The sequence below is a fragment of the Pristiophorus japonicus genome, chromosome 9 (assembly GCF_044704955.1).
Source record: "Pristiophorus japonicus isolate sPriJap1 chromosome 9, sPriJap1.hap1, whole genome shotgun sequence".
Taxonomy (NCBI): Eukaryota; Metazoa; Chordata; class Chondrichthyes; family Pristiophoridae; genus Pristiophorus; species Pristiophorus japonicus.
In genome coordinates this window covers 101,611,126-101,637,367 of record NC_091985.1, presented here as the reverse complement: position 1 = coordinate 101,637,367, position 26,242 = coordinate 101,611,126, and the positions used below count along the sequence as shown (strand labels likewise).

The 26,242-nt window shown below is 46.8% G+C and overlaps 1 protein-coding gene across 1 annotated transcript in view; it reads right to left on the bottom strand.

Annotated features, from left to right (window-relative positions):
- The window catches only part of LOC139273902 (histone H2B type 1), a 34,965-nt gene extending 12,618 nt beyond the window's left edge, over positions 1-22,347 (bottom strand). The window contains exon 1 of the mRNA XM_070890977.1: positions 22,134-22,347. Within this exon, the coding sequence (XP_070747078.1) occupies positions 22,134-22,347 (214 nt within the window). The remainder of the gene's footprint in view (positions 1-22,133) is intronic.
- Positions 22,348-26,242: the final 3,895 nt, after the last annotated feature.

The window sequence follows — 26,242 nt, the reverse complement described above, 5'->3', positions numbered from 1 at the left end:
AATTGGCCAGAAATAGCAGAGAACCCGGGGACTGGGAGAAATTTAGAACTCAGCAGAGGAGGACAAAGGGTTTGATTAGGGCAGGGAAAATGGAGTACGAGAAGAAGCTTGCAGGGAACATTAAGACGGATTGCAAAAGTTTCTATAGATATGTAAAGAGAAAAAGGTTAGTAAAGACAAACGTAGGTCCCCTGCAGTCAGAATCAGGGGAAGTCATAACGGGGAACAAAGAAATGGCGGACCAATTGAACAATTACTTTGGTTCGGTATTCACTGAGGAGGACACAAACAACCTTCTGGATATAAAAGGGGTCGGAGGGTCTAGTAAGGAGGAGGAACTGAGGGAAATCCTTATTAGTCGGGAAATTGTGTTGGGGAAATTGATGGGATTGAAGGCCGATAAATCCCGAGGGCCTGATGGACTGCATCCCAGAGTACTTAAGGAGGTGGCCTTGGAAATAGTGGATGCATTGACAGTCATTTTCCAACATTCCATTGACTCTGGATCAGTTCCTATGGAGTGGAGGGTAGCCAATGTAACCCCACTTTTTAAAAAAGGAGGGAGAGAGAAAACAGGGAATTACAGACCGGTCAGCCTGACATCGGTAGTGGGTAAAATTATGGAATCAATTATTAAGGATGTCATCGCAGTGCATTTGGAAAGAGGTAATATGATAGGTCCAAGTCAGCATGGATTTGTGAAAGGGAAATCATGCTTGACAAATCTTCTGGAATTTTTTGAGGATGTTTCCAGTAGAGTGGACAAGGGAGAACCAGTTGATGTGGTATATTTGGACTTTCAGAAGGCTTTCGACAAGGTCCCACACAAGAGATTAATGTGCAAAGTTAAAGCACATGGGATTGGGGGTAGTGTGCTGACATGGATTGAGAACTGGTTGTCAGACAGGAAGCAAAGAGTAGGAGTAAATGGGGACTTTTCAGAATGGCAGGCAGTGACTAGTGGGGTACCGCAAGGTTCTGTGCTGGGGCCCCAGCTGTTTACACTGTACATTAATGATTTAGACGAGGGGATTAAATGTAGTATCTCCAAATTTGCGGATGACACTAAGTTGGGTGGCAGTGTGAGCAGCAAGGAGGATTCTATGAGGCTGCAGAGCGACTTGGATAGGTTAGGTGAGTGGGCAAATGCATGGCAGATGAAGTATAATGTGGATAAATGTGAGGTTATCCACTTTGGTGGTAAAAACAGAGAGACAGACTATTATCTGAATGGTGACAGATTAGGAAAAGGGCAGGTGCAAAGAGACCTGGGTGTCATGGTACATCAGTCATTGAAGGTTGGCATGCAGGTACAGCAGGCGGTTAAGAAAGCAAATGGCATGTTGGCCTTCATAGTGAGGGGATTTGAGTACAAGGGCAGGGAGGTGTTGCTACAATTGTACAGGGCCTTGGTGAGGCCACACCTGGAGTATTGTGTACAGTTTTGGTCTCCTAACCTGAGGAAGGACATTCTTGCTATTGAGGGAGTGCAGCGAAGGTTCACCAGACTGATTCCCGGGATGGCGGGACTGACCTATCAAGAAAGACTGGATCAACTGGGCTTGTATTCACTGGAGTTCAGAAGAATGAGAGGGGACCTCATAGAAACGTTTAAAATTCTGACGGGGTTAGACAGGTTAGATGCAGGAAGAATGTTCCCAATGTTGGGGAAGTCCAGAACCAGGGGACACAGTCTAAGGATAAGGGGGAAGCCATTTAGGACCGAGATCAGGAGGAATTTCTTCACCCAGAGAGTGGTGAACCTGTGGAATTCTCTACCACAGAAAGTTGTTGAGGCCAATTCACTAAATATATTCAAAAAGGAGTTAGATGAAGTCCTTACTACTAGGGGAATCAAGGGGTATGGTGAGAAAGCAGGAATGGGGTACTGAAGTTGCATGTTCAGCCATGAACTCATTGAATGGCGATGCAGGCTAGAAGGGCCGAATGGCCTACTCCTGCACCTATTTTCTATGTTTCTACAAGTTCGCCTTTACCTTTAAGGGCCAACAATACACGTGGAACTGTCTTCCCCAAGGCTTCCACAATAGTCCCAGCATTTTTCACCAATGTATGGCGAACTATTTAAAGGGCTTTAGCAGACCCCAGCAGTTGGTGCAGTATGTGGATGACCTGCTCCTGTTCACTGATCAGGGGGAGGAGCATGGCCCACTGCTGGCCGAGCTGCTGGAGCTGCTCAAAGAAGAAGGGTTTAAAGTAAACCCCAAGAAGGCACAGATCGGCCAGAAGGAAGTCAAATTCCTGGGGCTGACTGTGCGCGCTGGGGAAAGGGCCATAGACAAGGCTAGAAGGGAGGCAGTACAGGAGTTACCTGCCCCCAACACAGTGACAGGGGTAAGATCCTTTCTAGGGCTCACCGGGTAATGCAGAGACTTCATTGAGGATTATGCAGCCACCACAGCCCCTCTGCTCAGGCTCCTACACAAGGGTGTAGAGTGGGACTGGGATGAGGGTTGCGAGGCAGCATTTAATCAGCTCAAGAAGGACTTGCAGACCGTGCCAGCCTTGGGAGCGATAGATGTAGGAAAGGAGTTTTTCCTGGAGGTGGCAGTCAGCGGGGACAGTTTGAGCTCAGTGCTGCTTCAAGAGCTCTGAGCCAGTTGAGGCCGGTGGTTTACTCCTCCAGGATCCTCACAGATGTGGAGAAGGGGTACTCCAACTGTGAGAGACACCTCCTAGCCACACATTGGGCAGTGAAAAGATCCTTGATCTTCACGGGAGGGTCTCCTCTAACACTCCTAACCCACACACCTACTCAGATGCTCCTAGATGGGAGGATTAAGGACAGGACGGTGAGCAGTGCCCGCATTGCTCGCTGGACCCTGCTCCTCTCCCAGATATACCTCAGAGTAGAAGGCCCCCGCGAGCCAAGGCTCGCAGCCAACCTAATTTACCCAGGGAAAGCCCACAGGTGCTCCATAGAAGGGATATGGGAGGTAAACATTGGTCTTCGGGCGGGGTTACACCCTACAGGCCAGGACATCTACGTGGACGGGTCCAGCACGGTATCTGCTGGCGAACGACTCACTGGGTGCGGAGTCTATGACCCAAGGGCAGGTATTGCCCTGGCAATCAAGCTCCCCAGCACCATGAACGTCCAGCATGCTGAACTGTCCGCAGTAATGTACGTGGTGACCCACCCCGAGGAGTTCCCTAACCCGTACACGATTTGCTCGGACAGTATGTTCACCTGCAATTCATGTACGGAGTACCTGGCTATCTGGTCCCGCCGCGGATACACGTCCGCTGACGGGAGACCCCTGGCAATCAAGCCTCTGCTGGAGAAAATCATAACAGTGGTGGGGGAAGAGGGAAAGGTCTACATACATAAGGTGAAGGCCCATTCAAAAACTGAACCTCGTGCAGAGGGAAACCAACAGGCTGACAAACTGGCCAAAGAAGGTGCCCGCACGGGAAAGTTCTGGGACCCCTATGACACCGGCCGCATAGCAGCGGTCAAGAATAAGAACAGGGCAGCAGAGAGTACAGGGATAGCTTTGGCCCCGGACTTAAAAACAGTTCAGGCACAGGACCCAGTCCTGAAAGCTGTCCTGAACGCGCTAGCTAGAGGAGAGAGAGTAGAAGGTCCGTACGGCACAGCAGCCATTACCGTTAAGGAAGGCATGCTGTTTAAAGAGGGACAATGGGTCATGCCGTAGCAGCACCAGAGGGAATTCCTAAAACTGGCCCATGAGGGTCCAGGAGCGGGACACCCCGGGCCTGAGACCACCTGGCAACGGGTGGAACAGGCAGGATGGTGGCCGGGACTCAGGGAGGACGTCCGCGAGTTCTGTGCGAACTGCCTGGTGTGTGCTGCGAACAACCCTGACCCCCCAGAAAAGGAATGTGTGACACGTCAGGAGGGTAGAGGGACCATGGCAGTCAATCCAAATTGACTACATTGGGCCCCTACCCACCGCCCAGGGAGGCTACAAATACTGCCTAGTCCTGGTGGACGTGTTCTCAAAATGGGTTAAAGCCTTCCCCTGCCGAACAGCCACCGCAGTAGGGACAGCTAAGATTCTAGTGAGGGAAGTGTTCTCCCGGTGGGGACTCCCATAGTATGTGGAGTCGGACCAGGGGAGCCATTTCACCAGGCAGGTAATGCAGGCAACCCTTAAGGTGCTCGACATTGAGGGGAAATGACACGTTGCCCACAATCCACAGTCATCGGGTATTGTGGAGCGTTTAAACTGCACCATTAAAGAAAGGCTGCGGAAGGAAACGGGAGACTCACCCCAAAAGTGGGTGGACGTCTTACCGTTGGTCCTAATGGGGATCCGAGCCAGCCAGTCAAAGAGCACTGGGTATTCCCCAGACGAGCTCATGACTGGCCGGATCATGCGGACCCCCACCCATGTCCTAGCCCCGGTGCTCACAGAAAGTCAGCTCAGAGAGGTGAACCGGGACCGATTCATCAGGAACCTGTTTGAACACCTCAAACAGATTCACTGGCAGGCTGCTAGTAACATGGGCAGACAGCATCGGAGTAACCGATTGCTGCTAGAACCCAGCAAACACCTCAAATGGGAGATAAGGGACCAGGTCATGGTGAAGAACTATGCTCGGGTCGGGGTTTTTGAAGCATTATATATGGGGCCATACAGCATTGTCGACAAGGCAAGCCCGATGGTCTATGCCATAAAGCTGCCCCGCCGTACTAAGTGGTTCCACATCAACCAGTGCAAGCTGTACAACCCAGGGTCAGCCAAGCACAGAGGGCAGCCGGGAGGTGTGAACCGTCCTCAGGACAGGGATCCTCCGTTGGCCGCCCCCAACGGTGGAGGGCCCACAGGGAATGTGGCAGGCTCAGAAACCGTGCCTTTCGGAGCGGTGAATTGCAGTACTGGAGGGGCTATCCCACCCATCGTTTGGGATTCGGACGCATCCCCAGTAACCCAAGCCCTGAGAAGAACCCTCCGTACACCACGGCCAAAGATACCGTGGTCACCAGCATCTGAGCCTCAGCGATTCTACCCTAGGAGAAGGGCAGCCCAACAGGAAAGGCCGAAGGCCAGAAGTACAGAGGCCACTCAGAGTAGGGACCACCAGCCAGCCGCCTCCAGTGGTGAGGGTCTCACAGGAGCAGTAGCAACGAGCTGTCCCAGACCCAAGGGTCTCCAGCTCACCGGCTGCGGGGAAACCCTAGCATCCAGGCGGCTATCAGGCCGCACAAGGCATGGGCCTGACAGGGACTAACCAGGCCACCCGGAGACGGGTGGCGGTTGTACATAGCTCTAATTTTAGTTTAAGGCAGCTGACTGCACCATTTTACATTTTCAGGTTTAGTTTACAATTGAGGGTAATGTTGCAGTAATGTTTAAGTGATCGTTTTGAGTTTGTCTTGTGTGTCAGCCAGCCTGAGAGCAGTTCTCAAGGGCAGGATCCAGACATTACCGGGTGATGGACAAACTTCAGGAGACCAATTGATGTTGTTTAATTTTAATCTAGGTTTTTTCCTTCTGTAATGTGGTTGTACGTTGCCTATATGCTGGTGAATATAATGTAACTGAAATGAAATGTAACTGTGCTGAAATGCAATTGTAGTGATTGAACTGCCTCCAAACTGGGAGGGTGTAAATGTAAAAAGTTTGTACCTGTAAAGGGAAAAGTGTGTATCTATGGTGATGTTGCATAAGTATAATGCATTTTGGGTATTAGTTTAGCTAATTTACGGGAAAGGTTATCTCTTGGGAGTCAGGAACTTTGCTCACCTCGAAGATGATACCATAAGTGATATGGTATCACAGGAGGGAATGTAGAATTTACCAATATCTCGCAAAGATTCCAGGTACCTTTCCCCTGCAGAGGAGAAGAATCCCTTTCTGGGCTTTTAAAATGAGTTTAAAGGGGCAGACGAAGCCTGCGGGGGATAAAAGGGGATGCATTCATGGAGACACCCCCACAAGTGTTTGGACTCATAGGAAAGGGAATTCAAAATGGACCTAAATTACAGAAGCTTGAGATCCCCTAAACATCTATGGGAAGGAGCATATCAATTTTAAGATTCCACAACATTTTGGCTGCGAAAAAGAGTTACCAAATACAGGAGGTGGGGCCAACCTCTGCAGCAAATTTGTGTATTAAGGATCCCAGGCTATTCACCCCCTAAGAGATAATCGAATTACCCAATCAAGCACAATGGAAATCATGGTCAGGAAACTAGACAATCCTAAACCAATGCAAAACCAGTGATAGCACATTCTCACACCCTAATCAAGTTACTGCTGACAAAGGAGACATTTGAAAATCAATGGACAGAACAGTTTAAACAGAGCCCAAGAGATTTGATGGGAGATAATGGAGCCTTTTTTTGGGATATATCTATCCCCCAGTTTTACAAGGAAAAACTAGCAGAACACAGACTGGAACTCGCACAGACTCGAACAGAACACAGACTGGAACTCGCACAGACTCGAACAAGGACACAGACTGGAACACAGACACAGACACAAGCAGCCTGCTTCCTCTACAGTGAAGAAATGGAATAGTGAAGGAAACTACCAGAACTCATCAAAAACTGACCGAGCACGAGGCCCATGAAACAGAAGGTTGTCAGCAACCAAATTGACAACCACTCTACAATCTACTTCTGAATGGCCCAACGGGGGAGAAATTACCAAAAGGGACTAACTAAAACTATTCCTAACCAAAGAAAGTGGGTACTTACCCCATACATCCAAAACGCAACTTAGCGCATCAACGGGCGCACCCCAACCAAAGACTACGCAGTTCGAAGTCCTCTCCTCCGTCCGGGGTGCGGCTCGCCTAGAAGGCCAAGTGCAGCGAACCCCGAAACCGTGATTCACCGGCAACTGTCTAAAGGGATTAGTGAACATAGCCCCTGAACCCTCAGAGCTATAACTTAGTTAGTCAGGGGGCTTGGGAGGGGGGAGGCTGGGATAACTTGTGTAAATGTATCTGCATTCTCCTCTTTACCCCATTTAGAGTTTAAGCTGTATTCTTTTCCCCATAGGCTGTAATTTGACATTTTATTCAATGTGTTGTACCCCTCAGTGTGTACCGGTCTGTGTGTGTTATTAAAGATGTGCCTTTTACTTCTTTTTAAACACAATAAAGCCATACCTGTCCAAGTCTGTCACAGTCCCTTCATAATTCCAGTGTCTAGAACCAAGGGTGTGGGAGCGATTCGGAACCGCTCATATAAGGTCAGAAGGGAAAGCTGACCCCCTGAAAACCACCCCTTACAATATAAAATTTTTCTGTTTTGCCCTTGTTCCTTGTAATGGCCTTGTCAGGCAATCTGCCTCCTGCTGTCCCTAGGATTCCAACAATGCTGCTGTCCAACTGGCTGCTATGACTACATGTGACAATGGGCTAGACTTTCCCCTTCATTTTTGGCGGTTTTCTCAGCGGTACAGCTCTTTTTTGGTGAAAAACCACTTGGTGAAAGTTTCCTCTATTTTTTTAAAGAGTTTCGCCGACATTTTCAAAATACCGCTGGGAAGCAAACCGCCCACGTGTATCTGTGTGCACTGCCGAGAAAACCGCCACGATCCAAGTTTTGCCTCAACAGGGACCCATACGCACCGCCGAGGAAACCGCCCACTAAAAGCTGTCGGAAACAGGGCAGTAGGTGAGTACCCTGCAAAGAAAGGTAAGTTAAAGGTTTTTTTTATAATTATTTTTAAAATTCTACAATGCCGATTACGTTCAAAAGGGTCTTGAGAATCTTTTCTAACTTTCTTTATTTTTTTGTTTCATTGAAAAGATATTTTTTGAGTTTTCCCCCCTCCCTAGGCCCAAACGCAGCCTCAGTCAAAATTCTGAGCACTTACCGTCCATTCTGGTAAGAACCACCCATTTTACCTAGTTTCGCCTTTAATCGCCAAAAATCTTCATGTAAGATCCATTTTCTCGCCGGGTGGTATTTTTTCCCTTTTTTATGTAATTTTTCGTTATTTGAAGAATTTTAGCGGTCTTTCTGGGCGCAATCGGACGGTGTGGGTCTTTAGGGAAAGTCTAGCCCATGGATGCAGGAATGACTCTTCATCTGATTTCCTCTCATTGCTGTGGGGAGGTGTCTGATTCTTGCTCACCACTTATCCACAGCAGCATAGCTAGGATCCGGAATTCAGCAAAGTGAGGAAAGAGTCAAACCTGTGTACTTGCACTCTCTGGTACCATACATTATTGTACAATTCACTGCCACACTTCGATAAAATTCTTTCAAATTACCAATAGAATCTTGAATTAGGACATAATGAACTGCGCCCATTTGCACATACCTTATCCAAGAATATTTTTAATTCCTCAATTTCAATCAAAAATCCTTCCTGTAAAAGATGTCACATTGGAGTTTGTAATTAAAACAAAGAACCTATAACATCCATAATTGCCTAACTTAAAAAGATTGGGTGGCATTTTTCAACATATTTACTTCATCTCCTCCCAGCAAATTAATTTTATACTGGGTATCCAAATCACTTGTGTGCACCGGTTACAATAATCTGGGTGAGAGTAAAGTTGAAGTCCATTCTCAGTTTTGCCTTTCCACGATATGTGCAATCGTAAATGCAAGATTACAAATTTTAAACTATCAAACTGCTCAATACTGCTGGTCTACCATTAAATTATATGTTGCTAGTAAATGACACTGACTAATTTATGCAGGTAATAAACCATAACTCCTGCACATAGGGAAATTTTGCCAACTGAAATTACAGAGAAAAACAAACCAAATGTATTTCTATTCCCAAAGAAGTCTTTGGGTTAAAAAATTGTATAGGCCCATTTTTGGTGCAGAATTGATGCCACTCTAGGAGAACACGCCAGAAGTTGGAGGCCCAAGGCTCACCTGAAATTAAGCCTCAGGCCTCTGGCGTCAGCAGCATATATTCGATGAGCTGCAGACGCCAATCAGGCATCCAGAGGCAGCTCACTAGTTTAACAATGATTACCTTCAACACAGGTACATAAGATGATTAAGAAGCCATACAGGATACTTTCCTTTGTTAGCCGAGGCATAGAATACAAGAATAGGCAGGTTATGCTTGAACTGTATAAAACACTAATTAGACCACAGCTAGAATATTGCGTACAGTTCTGGTCACTACATTACATGAAAAATGTGATTGTATTATTGAGGGTAGAAAGGAGAGAGGACTGGGGAATTTTAGCTATGAGGAAAGATTGGATAGACTGGAGTTGTTTTCTTTGCAACAGAGGACGCTGAGGGGAGACTTGATTGAGATGTATAAAATTATGAGTGGGCTAGATAGAATGGATAGAAAGGACCTATTTCCCCTAGCAGAGAGGTCAGTAACCAAGGTGCATAGATTTAAGGTAACTGGTAGAATGATTTGAGGGGATTTGAGGAGCACCTTTATCACCCAGAGGGTGGTGGAAGTCTGGAACTCACTGCCTGAAAGGGTGGTAGAGACAGAAACGCTCATCATATTTAGAAAGTACTTGGATATCCACTTGAAGTGCCATAACCTACAAGGCTACGGACCAAGAGCTGGAAAGTGGAATTAGGCTGTATAGCTCTTTTTTGTCGGCACAGACACAATGGGTCGAATGGCCTCCTGTGCTGTAAATTTCTATGATTCTATAATTTGGGGCGGCTGCCTTGTCGACAGCAGCCCTCAGGTAGATCATAGGATGGTGGGGGAATGGGAGGGTAGTGATCGCGGTCCGACAGCAGCCCTCAGGTAGATCATAGGACGGTGGGGGAATGGGAGGGTAGTGATCGCGGTCCGACAGCAGGCCTCAGGTAGATCATAGGACGGTGGGGGAATGGGAGGGTAGTGATCGCGGTCCGACAGCAGGCCTCAGGTAGATCATAGGACGGTGGGGGAATGGGAGGGTAGTGATCACGGTCCGACAGCAGCCCTCAGGTAGATCATAGGACGGTGGGGGAATGGGAGGGTAGTGATCGCGGTCTGACAGCAGGCCTCAGGTAGATCATAGGACGGTGGGGGAATGGGAGGGTAGTGATCGCGGTCCGACAGCAGCCCTCAGGTAGATCATAGGACGGTGGGGGAATGGGAGGGTAGTGATCGCGGTCCGACAGCAGCCCTCAGGTAGATCATAGGACGGTGGGGGAATGGGAGGGTAGTGATCGCGGTCCGACAGTAGCCCTCAGGTAGATCATAGGACGGTGGGGGAATGGGAGGGTAGTGATCGCGGTCCGACAGTAGCCCTCAGGTAGATCATAGGACGGTGGGGGAATGGGAGGGTAGTGATCGCGGTCCGACAGTAGCCCTCAGGTAGATCATAGGACGGTGGGGGAATGGGAGGGTAGTGATCGCGGTCCGACAGCAGGCCTCAGGTAGATCATAGGACGGTGGGGGAATGGGAGGGTAGTGATCGCGGTCTGACAGCAGGCCTCAGGTAGATCATAGGACGGTGGGGGAATGGGAGGGTAGTGATCGCGGTCCGACAGCAGGCCTCAGGTAGATCATAGGACGGTGGGGGAATGGGAGGGTAGTGATCGCGATCCGACAGCAGCCCTCAGGTAGATCATAGGATGGTGGGGGAATGGGAGGGTAGTGATCGCGGTCCGACAGCAGGCCTCAGGTAGATCATAGGACGGTGGGGGAATGGGAGGGTAGTGATCGCGGTCTGACAGCAGGCCTCAGGTAGATCATAGGACGGTGGGGGAATGGGAGGGTAGTGATCGCGGTCCGACAGCAGGCCTCAGGTAGATCATAGGACGGTGGGGGAATGGGAGGGTAGTGATCGCGGTCCGACAGCAGGCCTCAGGTAGATCATAGGACGGTGGGGGAATGGGAGGGTAGTGATCGCGGTCCGACAGCAGCCCTCAGGTGTGTGGTGGAGCGAGCAAGAATATTGCTACTCCACTTGAAAGTAAAATAAAAATAAAAACGTAACTTTTTATTGGTGGCTGCTAGTTGGGCTGCAGCAATTGTTGGAAAACCCTGTGCATGCTATAATCAGTGCTGATTAATTTTGCAGAGGGGTCTTTAAACAGGCGTTAGGCCCTGCATTAACATATGCAAGGGACGTATCGCCTGTTTAAGTCGCCCAGCTAGGATGCCTGGAAAGCCCCTTTACTAATTTTGTGACGCACATAATTCAAGCGCAGGTTAGATGCAGGATGTTGTGTCCTGAAATTGGTCCTTTTTGCTCCCATTTTCCATTCAGAAAACGGGTGTAACAAGGAATCAATTTTTGCCCCCTTTTCTCTTCTGCTTTGGTGCAATTGAGAGGAATTACATGATCTAATTTCGGACAGGATAACACATGTTTTGTTTCTTTTGATGCAAGCTTTCTTTGAGTAACAGCTTGGCTTAGTTGGGTATACTCTTGGCTTTGTTACAAGGCTATGGGCCCGAAATTGGTCGTTGCATAAGGTCCGCCCATTTCTCGGTGGACAGTGTTACCTGCCCTTCTCGAGAACATCATAGAGGGGTACTCTGAGCTAACGAAGGGTGGTCGTGGAAAGCCCCCCTCAAAGGAGTACAACAGGATATGGGACAAGATCGGGGATGTAGTTATGTATGGTAGTGTGAGATACATGACATCACCCTCTCCCAAGGTCTTATTGTCTTTATAGATTCAGTCTCTCAGGTGGTCTATGCTCTCGCGTGGAGCGTCTTAGTTGTGGTTCAGTTGTTTGCCTTGGTGCCTGTTTTTCTTTCGGTGTGATTGTTGGTATCTCACCTGGGCTGTCTGTTTCGTTCAGTATGATTGTTGGTATCTCGCCTGGGCTGTCTGTTGAGACTGCCCGTTCCTCAGGTTGTTCCCTCTGTCTGTCCACCAGGTGTGGTGTGAGTTCCACATTGTAGTCTGCCTCTGGTTCAGCAGTGTTGTTGGTGAATCTACTTTTGACTTGGTCTACATGCCTCCGGCAGGTTTGGCCATTGTCCATTTGTACAACCAGTAGCCTGTTTCCTTCCTTGCCTGTTACTGTCCCTGCAAGCCATTTGGGACCCCTGCCATAGTTTAGCACAAACACTTTGTCCCCTATCTCATTCCACCTCCCCCTCGAATTTCGGTCATGATACTCAGTTAGCTTCCGGCGCTTTGCCTCAACAATTTCATGTATGTCTGGGAGGATTAACGAGAGCCTAGTTTTTAAGGTCCGTTTCATCAATAGTTGCGCGGGGGGAACCCCAGTCAACGAATGTGGACGAGATCAGTATGCCAGCAGCAGTCGCGACAGGCGGCTCTGCAGCGTGGGATCTTGGATTTTAAGCATGCCTTGTTTAACGATTTGCACTGCTCACTCCGCCTGGCCATTGGAGGCCGGCTTGAATGGTGCTGTCTTAACGTGATTTATGCTGTGGTCAACTATAAAATCTTGAAATTCTGCGCTGGTGAAGCACGGACCATTATCATTGCATTCCGTGCGTTGCAAACATGGTTCTAAGGCTCTCCACAGGTGTGGAGGTGGTGCTCGAGTTTAAAATGGTGCACTCGAACCACTTTGAAAATGCATCGACGACTACGAGGAACATTTTGCCCATGAATGGGCCCGCATAGTCTACATGCACCCGCGACCACGGTTTGTGGGCCAGGGCCACGGGCTCAGGGGGGCCTCCCTGGGGGCATTACTGAGTTGGGCACAAATGGTGCACCGCCGGACGCAGAGCTCCAAGTCCGCGTCAATGCCAAGCCACCAGACGTGGGATCTGGCTATGGCCTTCATGAGAACGATCCCCGGGTGCTCGCGGTGGAGCTCCCGGACAAATGCCTCTCTGCCTCGCAAGGGCATGACTACTCGGCTGCCCCACATCAGGCAGTCTGCCTGTAGTGATAGTTCAGGCATGCGCCTATGGAAAGGTTTGATCTCCTCGGGGCAGGCATCGCGAGCCTCTGCCCAGTCACCGGTTAGAACACATCTTTTGACTAAGGATAACGTGGGGTCGCTGGTCGTCCAGGCTCTGATTTGGCGAGCTGTCATGGGCAAACCTGTGGATTCAAAGGCATTGATTGCCATGACCATCTCACAGTCCTGTTCGTCAGACCCTTCCGTGGTCACCAGGGCTAGCCTGCTAAGCGCGTCGGCACAGTTGTCTGTGCCTGGTCTGTGCCTTATCGTGTAGTCTTAAGACACCAGCATGAGTGCCCACCGTTGAATGCGTGCCGAGGCATTGGCTTTTATTGCCTTGCTCTCGGATAGCAGGGACGTGAGGGGTTTGTGGTCGGTTTCTAACGCAAACTTGGCCCCGAAAAGGTATTGGTGCATCTTTTTGACACCGTACGTGCACGCGAGCGCCTCCTTCTCAACCATACCATACCCGCGCTCCGCCCACGAAAATGACCTGGAGGCATAAGCAATGGGTTGTAATTTACCCGCATCATTGACATGCTGTAAGACGCACCCGACCCCGTACGCTGACGCATCACATGTAAGAACTAACTTTTTACCTGGGTCAAAGAAGGCTAAAACACTGTTGGAACATGGAAGGTTGCGTGCCTTATTGAAGGCTCGTTCTTGGGCGTCCCCCCAAAACCAATGGCACCCCTTTCTGAGTAGCACGTGGAGAGGCTCCAGCAGCGTGCTCAAGTTCTGCATAAAGTTCCCAAAGTAATTGAATAGCCCGAGAAAGGCGCGCAATTCCGAGACATTCCTGGGTGCCAGACGATTTGCTTTTGTTTTGGATTCTGTTGGGCGGATTCCATCAGCGGCAATCCTTCTGCCCAAAAATTCAACCTCTGGCACGAGAAACAGACACTTGGATTTCTTAACTCTTAGGCCTACCCGATCCAGTCGACTTAGTGCTTCCTTCAAATTGCGGAGATGGGAGTTGGTGTCCCTGCCCGTGATGAATATGTCATCTTGAAACACAACCGTCCCCGGGATGGACTTGAGCAGACTCTCCCTGTTGCGCTGGAATATAGCAGCTGCCGACCTGATGCCAAATGGGCATCGATTGTACATAAAAAGGTCTCTGTGTGTTGATGATGGTGAGTAGCTTAGACTCTTCGATCAGTTCTTGCGTCATGTATGCAGATGTGAGATCTAGTTTCGAGAAAAGTTTTCCTCCAGCCAATGTGGCAAATAGGTCCTCCACTCTGGGCAGCAGGTATTGGTCCTGTAGGGAGACTCTGTTTATGGTAGACTTGCGGATCCATCAGGCTTCATGACGGGGACGATGGGACTTGCCCAGTCGCTAAATTCCACGGGTGAGATGATGCCTTCCTGCAGAAGCCGGTCCAGTTCGTGTTCAATCTTTTCTCTCATCACATAAGACACAGCTCTAGCCTTGTGATGGACCGGTCTTGCATCCTGTGTGATGTAGATTTTAACTTTAGCCCCTTTGAAGGTGCCCACACCTGGCTGAAAGAGATGTTCAAATCGACTTAGAACTGTTGAGCAGGAGGTCCGTTCCTCTGAAGACATGGCGTGAACATCATCCCAATTCCAATTTAGTTTTGCCAGCCAGCTTCTCCCCAGCAGTGCTGGGAGATCTCCGGGGACAATCCACAGGGGAAGTCGGTTCACCGTCCCTTTGTGTGTGACTGAGAGCATGGCGCTGCCAAGGACTGGGACGATTTCTTTGATATAGGTCCTTAGTTTGGTGTCAACCCTTGTGAGTTTTGGTCTGTTGCTTTTGTGCAGCTACAGCTGTTCAAATTGTTGGACGCTCATGAGAGATTGACTCGCTCCCGTGTCCAGTTCCATGTTGATGGGTATCCCGTTGAGTAGGACCCTCATCATTGTTGGAGGCGTCTTGTTGTAAGAACAGTGGACATTGATCGTGTTGACCCGCTGTACCTTGGTTTCCCGGGCACTGTCCCTACCGTCTTCTGGTCCGCTTTCCGACCCTTCCGATTCGTATTCCAGCCGAGCTGCTGTTTTTCTGCACATGCAAGCCAGATGTCCTGTATAGTTGCAGTTTCTGCAAACAGCATGCTGAAATAGACACCCCCTTGATGAGTGCCTTCCCCCACATCTCCAGCACAGACCGCTTCCATTGTTTCCGAAGGATGAGCTGTGTCTGGCTGATCTCTCTTGAGCTTCTCTCAGTCTGTATTTTGATTGCTCGCATTGTGGGTTGATGAGGTGTGAATGGCCATTCATGTGGCCCTTGATGGCTTCTGTGTGTGGGGGTAGCGGCTTGTTTCACGCTGTGAACCCCTTGTTCCGATGTTTCATTAGTTGTCGTACCCGCAGTATAGATCGACCTCGTTTCTTCTTCTCCTGCAAAGAATGTCTGTGCGACCAGTGCTGCTGCCTCTAGGGTCAAGTTCTTGGTCTCTATGAGCTTTCAGAATATGCCTGCGTGGCCTATTCCTTCAATAAAAAAGTCTCTCAGTACTTCTCTCTTTAGTTCATTGGAGAACTCACATAAACTAGCCAGCCTCCGAAGTTCTGTCACAAATTCGGGTATGCTCTGCCCCACACAGCGTCTGTAGTTGTAGAACCTGTGTCTGGCCATGTGTAGGCTGCTTGCTGGCTTCAGGTGGTCTCTCACCAGTGTGCTCAACTCCTCAAACGACTTGCTTGCTGGTTTCTCGGGTGCCAGCAGGTCTTTCATTAAAGCATATGTTTTCGAGCCACAGCTGGTCAAGAGATGGGCTCTTCTCTTGTCTGCCTTATCGTCGCCCAACCAGTCTTTGGTTACAAAGCTTTGCTGGAGCCTTTCTATAAAGTCCTCCCAATTATCTCCAGCGTTGTATTTCTCATCTGAGCCGTTGGTAGCCATTCTGTGGATTCTGTGATCCCGTAACTCGTCGCCACTGTAAAGTCCTGACCCTGCAGTACAGACCTACACGAGGCACATGCTGAAGTCAAGGTCACTCAGGACCTGCACCTTTATTTCACAGCTCTCGAGTGCCACACTTGCCTGAGACCTGCCTTTATATACCTGTGTGGAACAGGTATGTAGTGTCTCCTGCAAGTTCACCCCTGGTGGTAGAGTATGCTTGTGGTTACAGGTCATATTTAGTTACAGTCATGTGTAGCATGATAAGATACAGTTATGTATGGTAGTGTGAGATACATGACTGTGTTTGGGGTGGGGGCTGATGCTATGGGTTCATCTGGAAGTTCCTCCTCATACTCCTCCCCCTCATTTTCCTCTTCTTCCTCTTCCATCTCCTACACTCCCTCCTCAGGTGGTCCTGCAGTCCCCTGTGGCAATTCCTGTCCCCGCATCATTGCTAAATTATGCAATATGCAGCACACCGCAATGAACTGGGCAACTTTGCGCAAGGTGGTATTGCAGCTTGCCTCCTGAGTGGTCCAAGCATCGAAAGTGCTGCTTCAGCACTCCAATTGTCTTTTCGATAATATTACGTGTGGCTATATGGCTCTTACATCGTTGCTCGACTTCTGACTGAGGGTTCCGCAGAGGGGTCAAGAGCCAGTTGGCGAGGTCGTGCCCTTTGTCCCCCAGCATCCAGCATTTACCTTGTGGCTCAGACTTCAACAGGTCAGACACAGTGCTCTCCCACAAGATGTGTGCATCATGGATGCTCCCTGAAAAGTTGGCATTCACTGCCATTATGCGCTGTGTATGGTCGCATACGAGCTGCATGTTGAGAGAGTGAAATCCCTTACAGTTCCGGTACACCTCCGCCTCTTGTAATGGTGCTCACAGGGCAATATGGGTACAGTCAACAGCACCCTGCACCCTGGGGAAGCCAGCAATGCGTGCAAATCCCAAAGCCCTCTCACTCTGTGTCTCCCTGGTCATTGGGAAGTTTACAAGTTCCATCCAGCGTGCATACAGTGCTTCGGTTACCTGTCAAATGCACCGATGAGTTGCATACTGAGAAATACAGCACATGTCCCCAGCTGATGTCTGAAAAGAGCCACATGCATAAAAGTACCGGTCACCTTCATCTCGACAGAGAGTGCAGTAATGTTGGTGGTACTGGGCTGCAGGTCTGCCTTAATGAGCTGGTAAATCTCATTGATCACCTCTTTTTGGAAGAGCAGCCTTCGAACGCACTGTCGATCGGTCAGGTCCAAATATGAATGCTTCTCACTGAAAATCCTTTGCGGGTATGGCCTCCTCCTCCTCATCAGTCTGTGACATTCTCCATTACCCTGATAACTCTGCTCAATAAACCTCCCATATGGATCCTGCATTGGATAAGTAGTCACCAATACAGGCTGAGATAGTACAGGCCTCATTCTTTTTAACTCTCCAGAATATTTTTCAATGAAAAAAAAACTAAAATGCCTTTGATCTTAATAAATTACTCAGTACCAATAAAAATATCTTTCCCACTGTAAATTGCACCATAAAGTCACTGTTCACCTCAGAAATACAGAGGTGCTGCTTTAGCTGAATGTTCTCGATTTTAAAATGGTGGTTCCGAGCACACCGTACATTCCCGCCCACTTAACACCGCGTAAAACCACCTTTTCCAGGACGGTAAGCAGCCCCAGTGGTATGTCGGCGGTATGCCATGAAAATTGGACTTTTTGGGCAGTGTGCGGGCAGTCCTGCACGGTGGACGGTATGCATTCCGCTCGCTGGTATGTCAATGATGAATATTCCGCCGAGCGGTATGTCGGTGGAATGTAGACATTTTTTCACCAAAATCGCATGTTTGAGCAGTAAGCAGGTGGTACGTGGGCAGTATGGCCATGAACTTCGGGCCCTATGACTTCAAGGCTTTCACCAGCACTTGGAGATATAATCTAGATTGACAATTTAATGCAGTTGTGTTGAGAATGTTGCATTGCCAAAGATGCCACCTTTTGGATGAGTCATTAAACTGATGCCCTACCTGTCTGTACAGGTGAATGCAAAAGATGTTCTGGCCAACATTCCTCTCTCACCATTCGTATCATTTGGTCGCTGTGTTAAATACATAGCTACAGTGACTGGACTTCAAGAAGCAATTCATTTAATGAAATAAGGCACCATTGCAAGTTATTTTTCTTTTTCAATTTCAGTAACATCACAGAAGAACATCTACTGTTTTAATCTCTTATGGGGGGTGCTGCAATTTGAGGCAAAACATGGAAGAGCTGTGTTTCCACCCCGTTTACTATACAGCTCAAATTCCAATTGGAATCTATCTGTGACTTGAATACATTCAATGAGCTAGCCTCAACTGCTTCCTTGGGCAGAGAATTCCACAGATTCACAACCCTCTGGGAGAAGAAATTCCTTCTCAACTCGGTTTTAAATTGGCTCCCCCCGTATTTTGAGGCTGTGCCCCCTAGTTCTAGTCTCCCCGACCAGTGGAAACAACCTCTCTGCCTCCATCTTGTCTATCCCTTTCATGATTTTAAATGTTTCTATAGGATCACCCCTCATCCTTCTGAACTCCAACGAGTAAAGACCCAGTCTACTCAATCTATCATCATAAGGTAACCCCCTCATCTCCGGAATCAGCCTAGTGAATCGTCTCTGTACCCCCTCCAAAGCTAGTATATCCTTCCTTAAGTAAGGTGACCAAAACTGCACGCAGTACTCCAGGTGCGGCCTCACCAATACCCTATACAGTTGCAGAAGGACCTCCCTGCTTTTGTACTCCATCCCTCTTGCAATGAAGGCCAACATTCCATTCGCCTTCCTGATTACCTGCTGTACCTGCAAACTAACTTTTTGGGATTCATGCACAAGGACCCCCAGGTCCCTCTGCACCGCAGCATTTTGTAATTTCTCCCCATTCAAATAATATTCCCTTTTGCTGTTTTTTTTCCCAAGGTGGATGACCTCACACTTTCCGACATTGTATTCCATCTGCCAAACCTTAGCCCATTCGCTTAACCTATCTAAATCTCTTTGCAGCCTCTCTGTGTCCTCCACACAACCCGCTTTCCCACTAATCTTTGTGTCATCTGCAAATTTTGTTACACTACACTCTGTTCCCTCTTCCAGGTCATCTATGTATATTGTAAACAGTTGTGGTCCCAGCACCGATCCCTGTGGCACACCACTAACCAACGATTTCCAACCCGAAAAGGACCCATTTATCCCGACTCTCTGCTTTCTGTTAGCCAGCCAATTCTCTATCCATGCTAATACATTTCCACTGACTCCGCGTACCTTTATCTTCTGCAGTAACCTTTTGTGTGGCACCTTATCGAATGCCTTTTGAAAATCTAAATACACCACATCCATCGGTACACCTCTATCCACCATGCTCGTTGTATCCTTAAAGAATTCCAGTAAATTAGTTGAACATGATTTCCCCTTCATGAATCCATGCTGCATCTGCTTGATTGCACTATCCCTATCTAGATGTCCCGCTATTTCTTCCTTAATGATAGTTTCAAGCATTTTCCCCACTACAGATGTTAAACTAACCGGCCTATAGTTACCTGCCTTTTGTCTGCCCCCTTTTTTAAACAGAGGCGTTACATTAGCTGCTTTCCAATCCACTGGTACCTCCCCAGAGTCCAGAGAATATTGGTAGATTATAACGAATGCACCTGCTATAACTTCTGCCATCTCTTTTAATACCCTGGGATGCATTTCATCAGGACCAGGGGACTTGTCTACCTTGAGTCCCATTAGCCTGTCCAGCACTACCCCCCCTAGAGATAGTGATTATCTCAAGGTCCTCCCTTCCCACATTCCTGTGACCAGCAATTTCTGGCATGGTTTCTGTGTCTTCCACTGTGAAGACCGAAGCAAAATAATTGTTTAAGGTCTCAGCCATTTCCACATTTCCCATTATTAAATCCCTCTTCTCATCTTCTAAGGGACCCACATTTACTTTAGTCACTCTTTTCCGTTTTATATATCTGTAAAAGCTTTTACTATCCGTTTTTATGTTTTGTGCAAGTTTACCTTCGTAATCTATCTTTCCTTTCTTCATTGCTTTCTTAGTCATTCTTTGCTGTCGTTTAAAATTTTCCCAATCTTCTATTTTCCCACTAACCTTGGCCACCTTATACGCATTGGTTTTTAATTTGATACCCTACTGTATTTCCTTGGATATCCACGGCTGGTTATCCCTTCTCTTACCGCCCTTCTTTTTCACTGGAATATATTTTTGTTGAGCACTATGAAAGAGCTCCTTAAAAGTCCTCCACTATTCCTCAATTGTGCCACCGTTTAGTCTGTGTTACCAGTCTACTTTAGCCAACTCTGCCCTCATCCCACTGTAGTCCCCTTTGTTTAAGCATAGTATGCTCGTTTGAGACACTACTTCCTCACCCTCAATCTGTATTACAAATTCAACCATACTGTGATCACTCATTCCGAGAGGATCTTTTACTAGGAGATCGTTTATTATTCCTGTTTCATTACACAGGACCAGATCTAAGATAGCTTGCTCCCTTGTAGGTTCTGTAACATACTGTTCTAAGAAACAAGCCCATATGCATTCTATGAATTCCTCCTCCAGGCTACCCCGTGCGATTTGATTTGACCAATCGATATGTCGGTTAAAATCCCCCATGATTACTGCCGTTCCTTTTTCACATGCCTCCATTATTCCCTTGATTATTGCCCGCCCCACCGTGAAGTTATTATTTGGGGGCCTATAAACTACGCCCACCAGTGACTTTTTCCCCTTACTATCTCTAATCTCCACCCACAATGATTCAACATTTTGTTCATTAGAGCCAATATCGTCTCTCACAACTGCCCTTATATCATCCTTTATTAACAGAGCTAACCCACCTCCTTTCCCTTCTTTCCTATCTTTCCAAATCGTCAGATAACCCTGTATATTTAATTCCCAGTCTTGGCCACCCTGCAACCACATTTCTGTAATGGCCACCAAATCATACGCATTTGTAATGATTTGTGCCGTCAACTCATTTACTTTATTTCGAATGCTGCGTGCGTTTAGGTAGAGTGTTTTAATACTAGTTTTTAAACCATGATTTTTAGTTTTGACCCCTCCTGCAGCCCCTTTATATTCAGTGGCCATTTTTGTTTTTTGCCTTGGATTTCTCTGCCCTCCACTTTTACTCATCTCCTTTCTGTCTTTTGCTTTTGTCTCCTTTTTGTTTCCCTCTGTCTCCCTGCATTGGTTCCCATCCCCTGCCATATTAGTTTAACTCCTCCCCAACAGCACTGGCAAACACTCCCCCTAGGACATTGGTTCCAGTCCTGCCTTGGTGCAGACCGTCCGGTTTGTACTGGTCCCACCTCCCCCAGAACCGGTTCCAATGCCCGAGGAATTTGAATCCCTCCCTGCTGCACCACTGCTCAAGCCATGTATTCATCTGAGCTATCCTGCGATTCCTACTCTGACTAGCACGTGGCACTGGTAGCAATCCTGAGATTACTACTTTTGAGGTCCTACGTTTTAATTTAGCTCCTAGCTCCTTAAATTCATCTCGTGGGACGTCATCCTTTTTTTACCTATATCGTTGGTACCAATGTGCACCATGACAACTGGCTGTTCACCCTCCCTTTTCAGAATGTCCTGCACCCGCTCCGAGACATCCTTGACCCTTGCACCAGGGAGGCAACATACCATCCTGTAGTCTCGGTTGCGGCCGCAGAAATGCCTATCTACTCCCCTTACAATCGAATCCCTGATCACTATCGCTCTCCCACTCTTTTTCCTGCCCTCCTGTACAGCAGAGCCAGTCATGGTGCCATGAACTTGGCTGCTGCTGCCCTCCCCTGATGAGTCATCCCCCTCAACAGTACTCAAAGCGGTGTATCTGTTTTGCAGGGGGATGACCGCAAGGGACACCTGCACTATCTTCCTTGCACTGCTCTTCCTGCTGGTCTTCCATTCCCTAGCTGGCTGTGGACCCTTCACCTGCGATAAGACCAACTCACTAAACGTGCTATTCACGTCATTCTCAGCGTCGTGGATGCTCCAGAGTGAATCCACCCTCAGCTCCAAATCCGCAACGCAGGTTATGGTCTCTCATTAGGGAATCGTTACAAATTTTTACATTACCTCTTCAGTCTGTAGAGGGCCTCTGCCTGTCCCAGTCAGAGAAGCAAAGTGCCACTCACCCTTGCGGAAAACATCTCTGCAACATTTCTACAGGAGCAGTTTACCCATCTAGATTATTAAAATTACCCCATCCCTGAGATGGCATCAATGTCCTCTTTTTTTTTTCTTTCAGGACGACATAGTTTTATTTGGAGCTGTTGTACTTGGTCACCGCCTTTGTCTCTTCCAACACGGCGTGCTTGGCCAGCTCCCCGGGCAGCAGCAGGCGCACAGCGGTCTGGAACTCCTGGGAGCTGATGGTGCGGCGCTTGTAATGGCCAGGCGGGAAGTCTCACCCGCGATGCGCTCAAAAATATCGTTCACAAACAAGTTCATGATGCCCATGGCCTTGGAGGAGATGCCAGTGTCGGGGTGAACCTGCTTCATCACTTTGTAGATATCGATGGAGTAACTCTCCTTCCTCGACTTTTTGCACTTGTTGCCGCTCTTTGGTGGTGTTTTCTTGAATGTTTTCTTGGCGCCTTTCCTGACAATAACTTTTCTTTTCATCACCCATCATCTCGTTCAGTCCGGTGCAGATTGAAGGACTTAAACGTTTAACGAATTTGCATGTCATCCGTATACAGGAGCCATCAAGCAAACTCTACTCTATAACGTTCATTGGTTCATGTGCAACGGCCTGCGGAGCACAAAACAGGTGGCCAGGAGTCCTCTCCACTGCATCCATAGTGGTTGAGCAGGGACCACAGAATTTTGAGCCCTTTTGATTCTTGTACATTTATCACCTGTATATGCCCTTGTTTTTTTATTTATATCTGGCTCAGAAGTTTAACTGTATTGCCTTTATTTAATATACCTCTCTTCACATTGACTTTCCTCAAAGTACTTCATCCTAGTCAAATATTGTCACATGTATGGTTCCTACATTTTGTACGGTGTAGTTTCACTTAGAGACACACCGTAAAGTTAAAATATCATGTGATGCTTCAGTGATTACCATTACCAGCATACACAAGTGAATGACTCGTGTGCGTACAGGGTAATTTATAGAAAAAAAACATCAGAACAATACAGGTGAAAGGTACAATATACTATAAATGTATGTCAATGTTTACAGTCTGTTTACTGCATTACCTTTTCTTTTCTCAGCTCTATCAAATTCTCATTTTGAGTTTCCTTTAATTTTTCCAGCTCAACTTTAGTGTCTTCCAGTTCAAGTTGAATGTGGTCCTCATAGAAAATGAAAGTGAAAACTTCTCATAAATATTAAGGAACAGCATTTGAATTCCTAAAACAGCAAATGTGCAATTGGTAGTATCTAGACAGCAAATGCTGCTGTCCCTGCAAGGAAGATATTTGAAAGTTTTCTGATCCTTACCTTTTCATTTTCTAATTCAGTAATTTTACGCTTTTCTCGCTCTTTCACATTTTCTAGTTGAGACTTTAGCTCTTCTGTTTCCAGAATTACTCTGTATTTCTCAGCATTTATTCTCTGCACTTGAAATCTTTCATTATCGCGGTTTTTATCCAGCTGAGCTTTTAACTCTTCAACTTCAACCAGCAGGTCATCCTACAATAGAAAAGGTTCCATGTAGAATTGTCACTTAACAAAAAGATAAGCTTCCCATTTCCATACACTTCTCGTACAAGGGCTTTTGTCATGACATAACCTCCTTCCTTTGAGGCTGCCTGTGCTAAGCAGCTCATAGGCGGTATCTTTAATCATTTGGTTTAAAAAGCAATGTCGGGCAGGAACTATACACAGCATCTCAGGGTTTTCAGTAACAATGGCACAAAATTCAAGGAAAACAGCAAGGAAAAAGAGATTCTATAGGCCATGCTGTTATAAAAAGATAATTCGTAGAAATAATATTTCGTTTTCCATAACTCTGCTTTTACCAAACCTGTTTTTCTAATTGTAATGAGCCCAGAATGAGTGAACCAAAGGCAAAATACTGTGGATGCTGGAATACAGAATAAAAGTGCACTGTGATGCAAGTATTAGCATGTTTATGGTGCTATAATCCAGACTCAGTGCTCAAATCATCATAGCCATGCTGCATATGTGTTTACAAAATGCTGCTGTTGGACTACATAATTGGTTAAATCAGGCTGTAGTGAGAAATGGGGACACAAAATCAATCACAGTATTTGCAGACGAATGATGATTATTGTTCACCCTATACATACTACCTCACAGGTTGCTTCATGCATAATGTCATGTTTCTGTTTATATGGCAAAGGTAAAATGGTCTTATATACTGGGCATGACAAAATGTACAACAACATATATATCTATAGTGCCTTTAATATAAAGAAATGCCCCAAAATTCATTACAAATAGGTGTAAGGAAAACAAATACCAAGCTAGGAAGGAAGAGATGAGGAGGGGTGACTAAAGACTTGGTTGAAGAGATGTTTTTTTTTTAGAGTGGAGAAATGAGTGGAAAGGTTTATCAAGGGACTTCCAGAGAGTAGTAACTAATGCAACTGAAGGCTGTGCACCAATGATGGGACAAAAGAAGGAAAGGAACATGTCAGAGGAACAGAACATTTGCGTGGGATACAGGGTTGGAGAAAATTGTGGGGAAAAGGTGGAGCGAGGCCACGGATGCATATATAGACAAGGATAAAGACTTTGAATTTAATGCATTGGGGAAAAGGGGACCCAGTATAGGTCAGTGAGGATAGGGGTGATAGGCAAGCAGGACTTAGTGCAAGACAAGATTTGTGTGACAGTGAAGACATTTATGAGTTTATGCAGCATAAGAGACCAGCAAGGAAAGTATTATAGTAATCGAGTCTGGAGGTGACAAAGGTATGTATAAAGATTTCAATGACAGAGAGGCTGAGGTACGGGTGGAGTAGGCAATGGTGCACAGGTGGAATTATACAATCTTGGATGGATAGGATGTGGGGCTTAAAAGTTCAGCTCAGGATTAAACAGGAAACTAAAATTGCAAATGATTTGGTTAAGCTTGGGAGACTGGCCAGGGAGGGGAATGAAGTTGATGGCAAGAGAGTGAGTGAAGTTTGTGGCAAGGGCCATAGATGATGAGGTCGATTTTAACAGGAGGCGGGAGAAGATGAACATGAAACTGGGAAGCCATGACTCATTTGAGGAAAGGAAGATTGAAGATCGAGCAGTAGTTGGAGGGGACAGATAAGCTGAGAGTATGGTTTTTGAGGAGGAGCCAATAATGGTGGTTTTGAAGGGGTGAGAAACGTTTCTAAGGAAAAGGAACGGTTGATAAGGAAGGGGTGTTACATGATTATGGGGGAGGGGGGTGTTCGGAGACTGAGGAGCGGTTGGGCCCTGAGGATAGGAAGTAGGAAAAGAATTGGTGAAGGTAGTGAGGATCTACTACATAATGAAGATGGGAAAGGAATGGAAAGAAAAAAACAAAGGAAAAAGAGATATTTACAGGCATCACGCAGCACTTGTATCTCACAATCGACCATACTCCTTAAAGGAAATTAGTCACTACATTTGGAATTGTAATGAATATATCTAAAAACATCTTTAATAAGTAACATAAAACAGACTCTTTCCTGTAGAACTGATGCATACAGACGCTCTTCTTCCTGAAGCTGGATGGCACAAGCTTGGTAAAGCACCTTTTCATCTACTGCCAGTTTCTGGCTGTATCTGAGACTGCTCTGTAGGTGTTCCTATATGGAGAATATGAATAATATATGACATGGCCCAAACAAACAAACAGAACATTATATTGCTGTCGTGCTTTTTAAGATCACAATTTATTTTTGTTTCCCTCTACTTTCTTCAGTTTGTTTAATTCTGACATACTAATCAAATGACTTGGTCTGTTGTTGTAAGTTCTTCAAAAGTAAATTTTATTTTTCTGCATTTTCTGGTGAAAGGAAAGTTAATACTGCTGTTAAGTATTGTGAACATTGTAGATCACATCTTGGATTGTTGCAAATGGAAGTTTTTGCTTTATGAATGCCACAATGTCATAATTGCTATAAAAAAGAAATTAGAAAAGCTAAGCGGGAGTATGAGAGAAAAGTGAAAAATAAAACTAAAGGATAACAAGGTTATCCATAGGTGCATTAATAGTAAGAAGGTAGGGGTAGTGTTACCCAGAGGTGAAGAAGGCAAGGTTGCAGTGGGGATTGAGGGAATGGCTGAACCACTGTGCTAAATATGTACTTTGCTTCAGTTTTCATAGAGGAGGTGGATATTGAACCATTAGAGGTAGGTGTAGAACAGTTCGTGGAGGTTATTATTCAAAAAGCGATGGTACTAAAGAAGTTACTGAACCTTAATGTAGATAGGTTCAGGCCTCACAGCCATGCCTGTGAAAGTTGAATACCCTTTGTTAATTCAAAATGTGAACGAGAATTAGATATATTATACACTCTACAGGATTGGCTTCCAAGAAATTGAATAAAGAGAAATGTGACTTTAATATAAGTATAC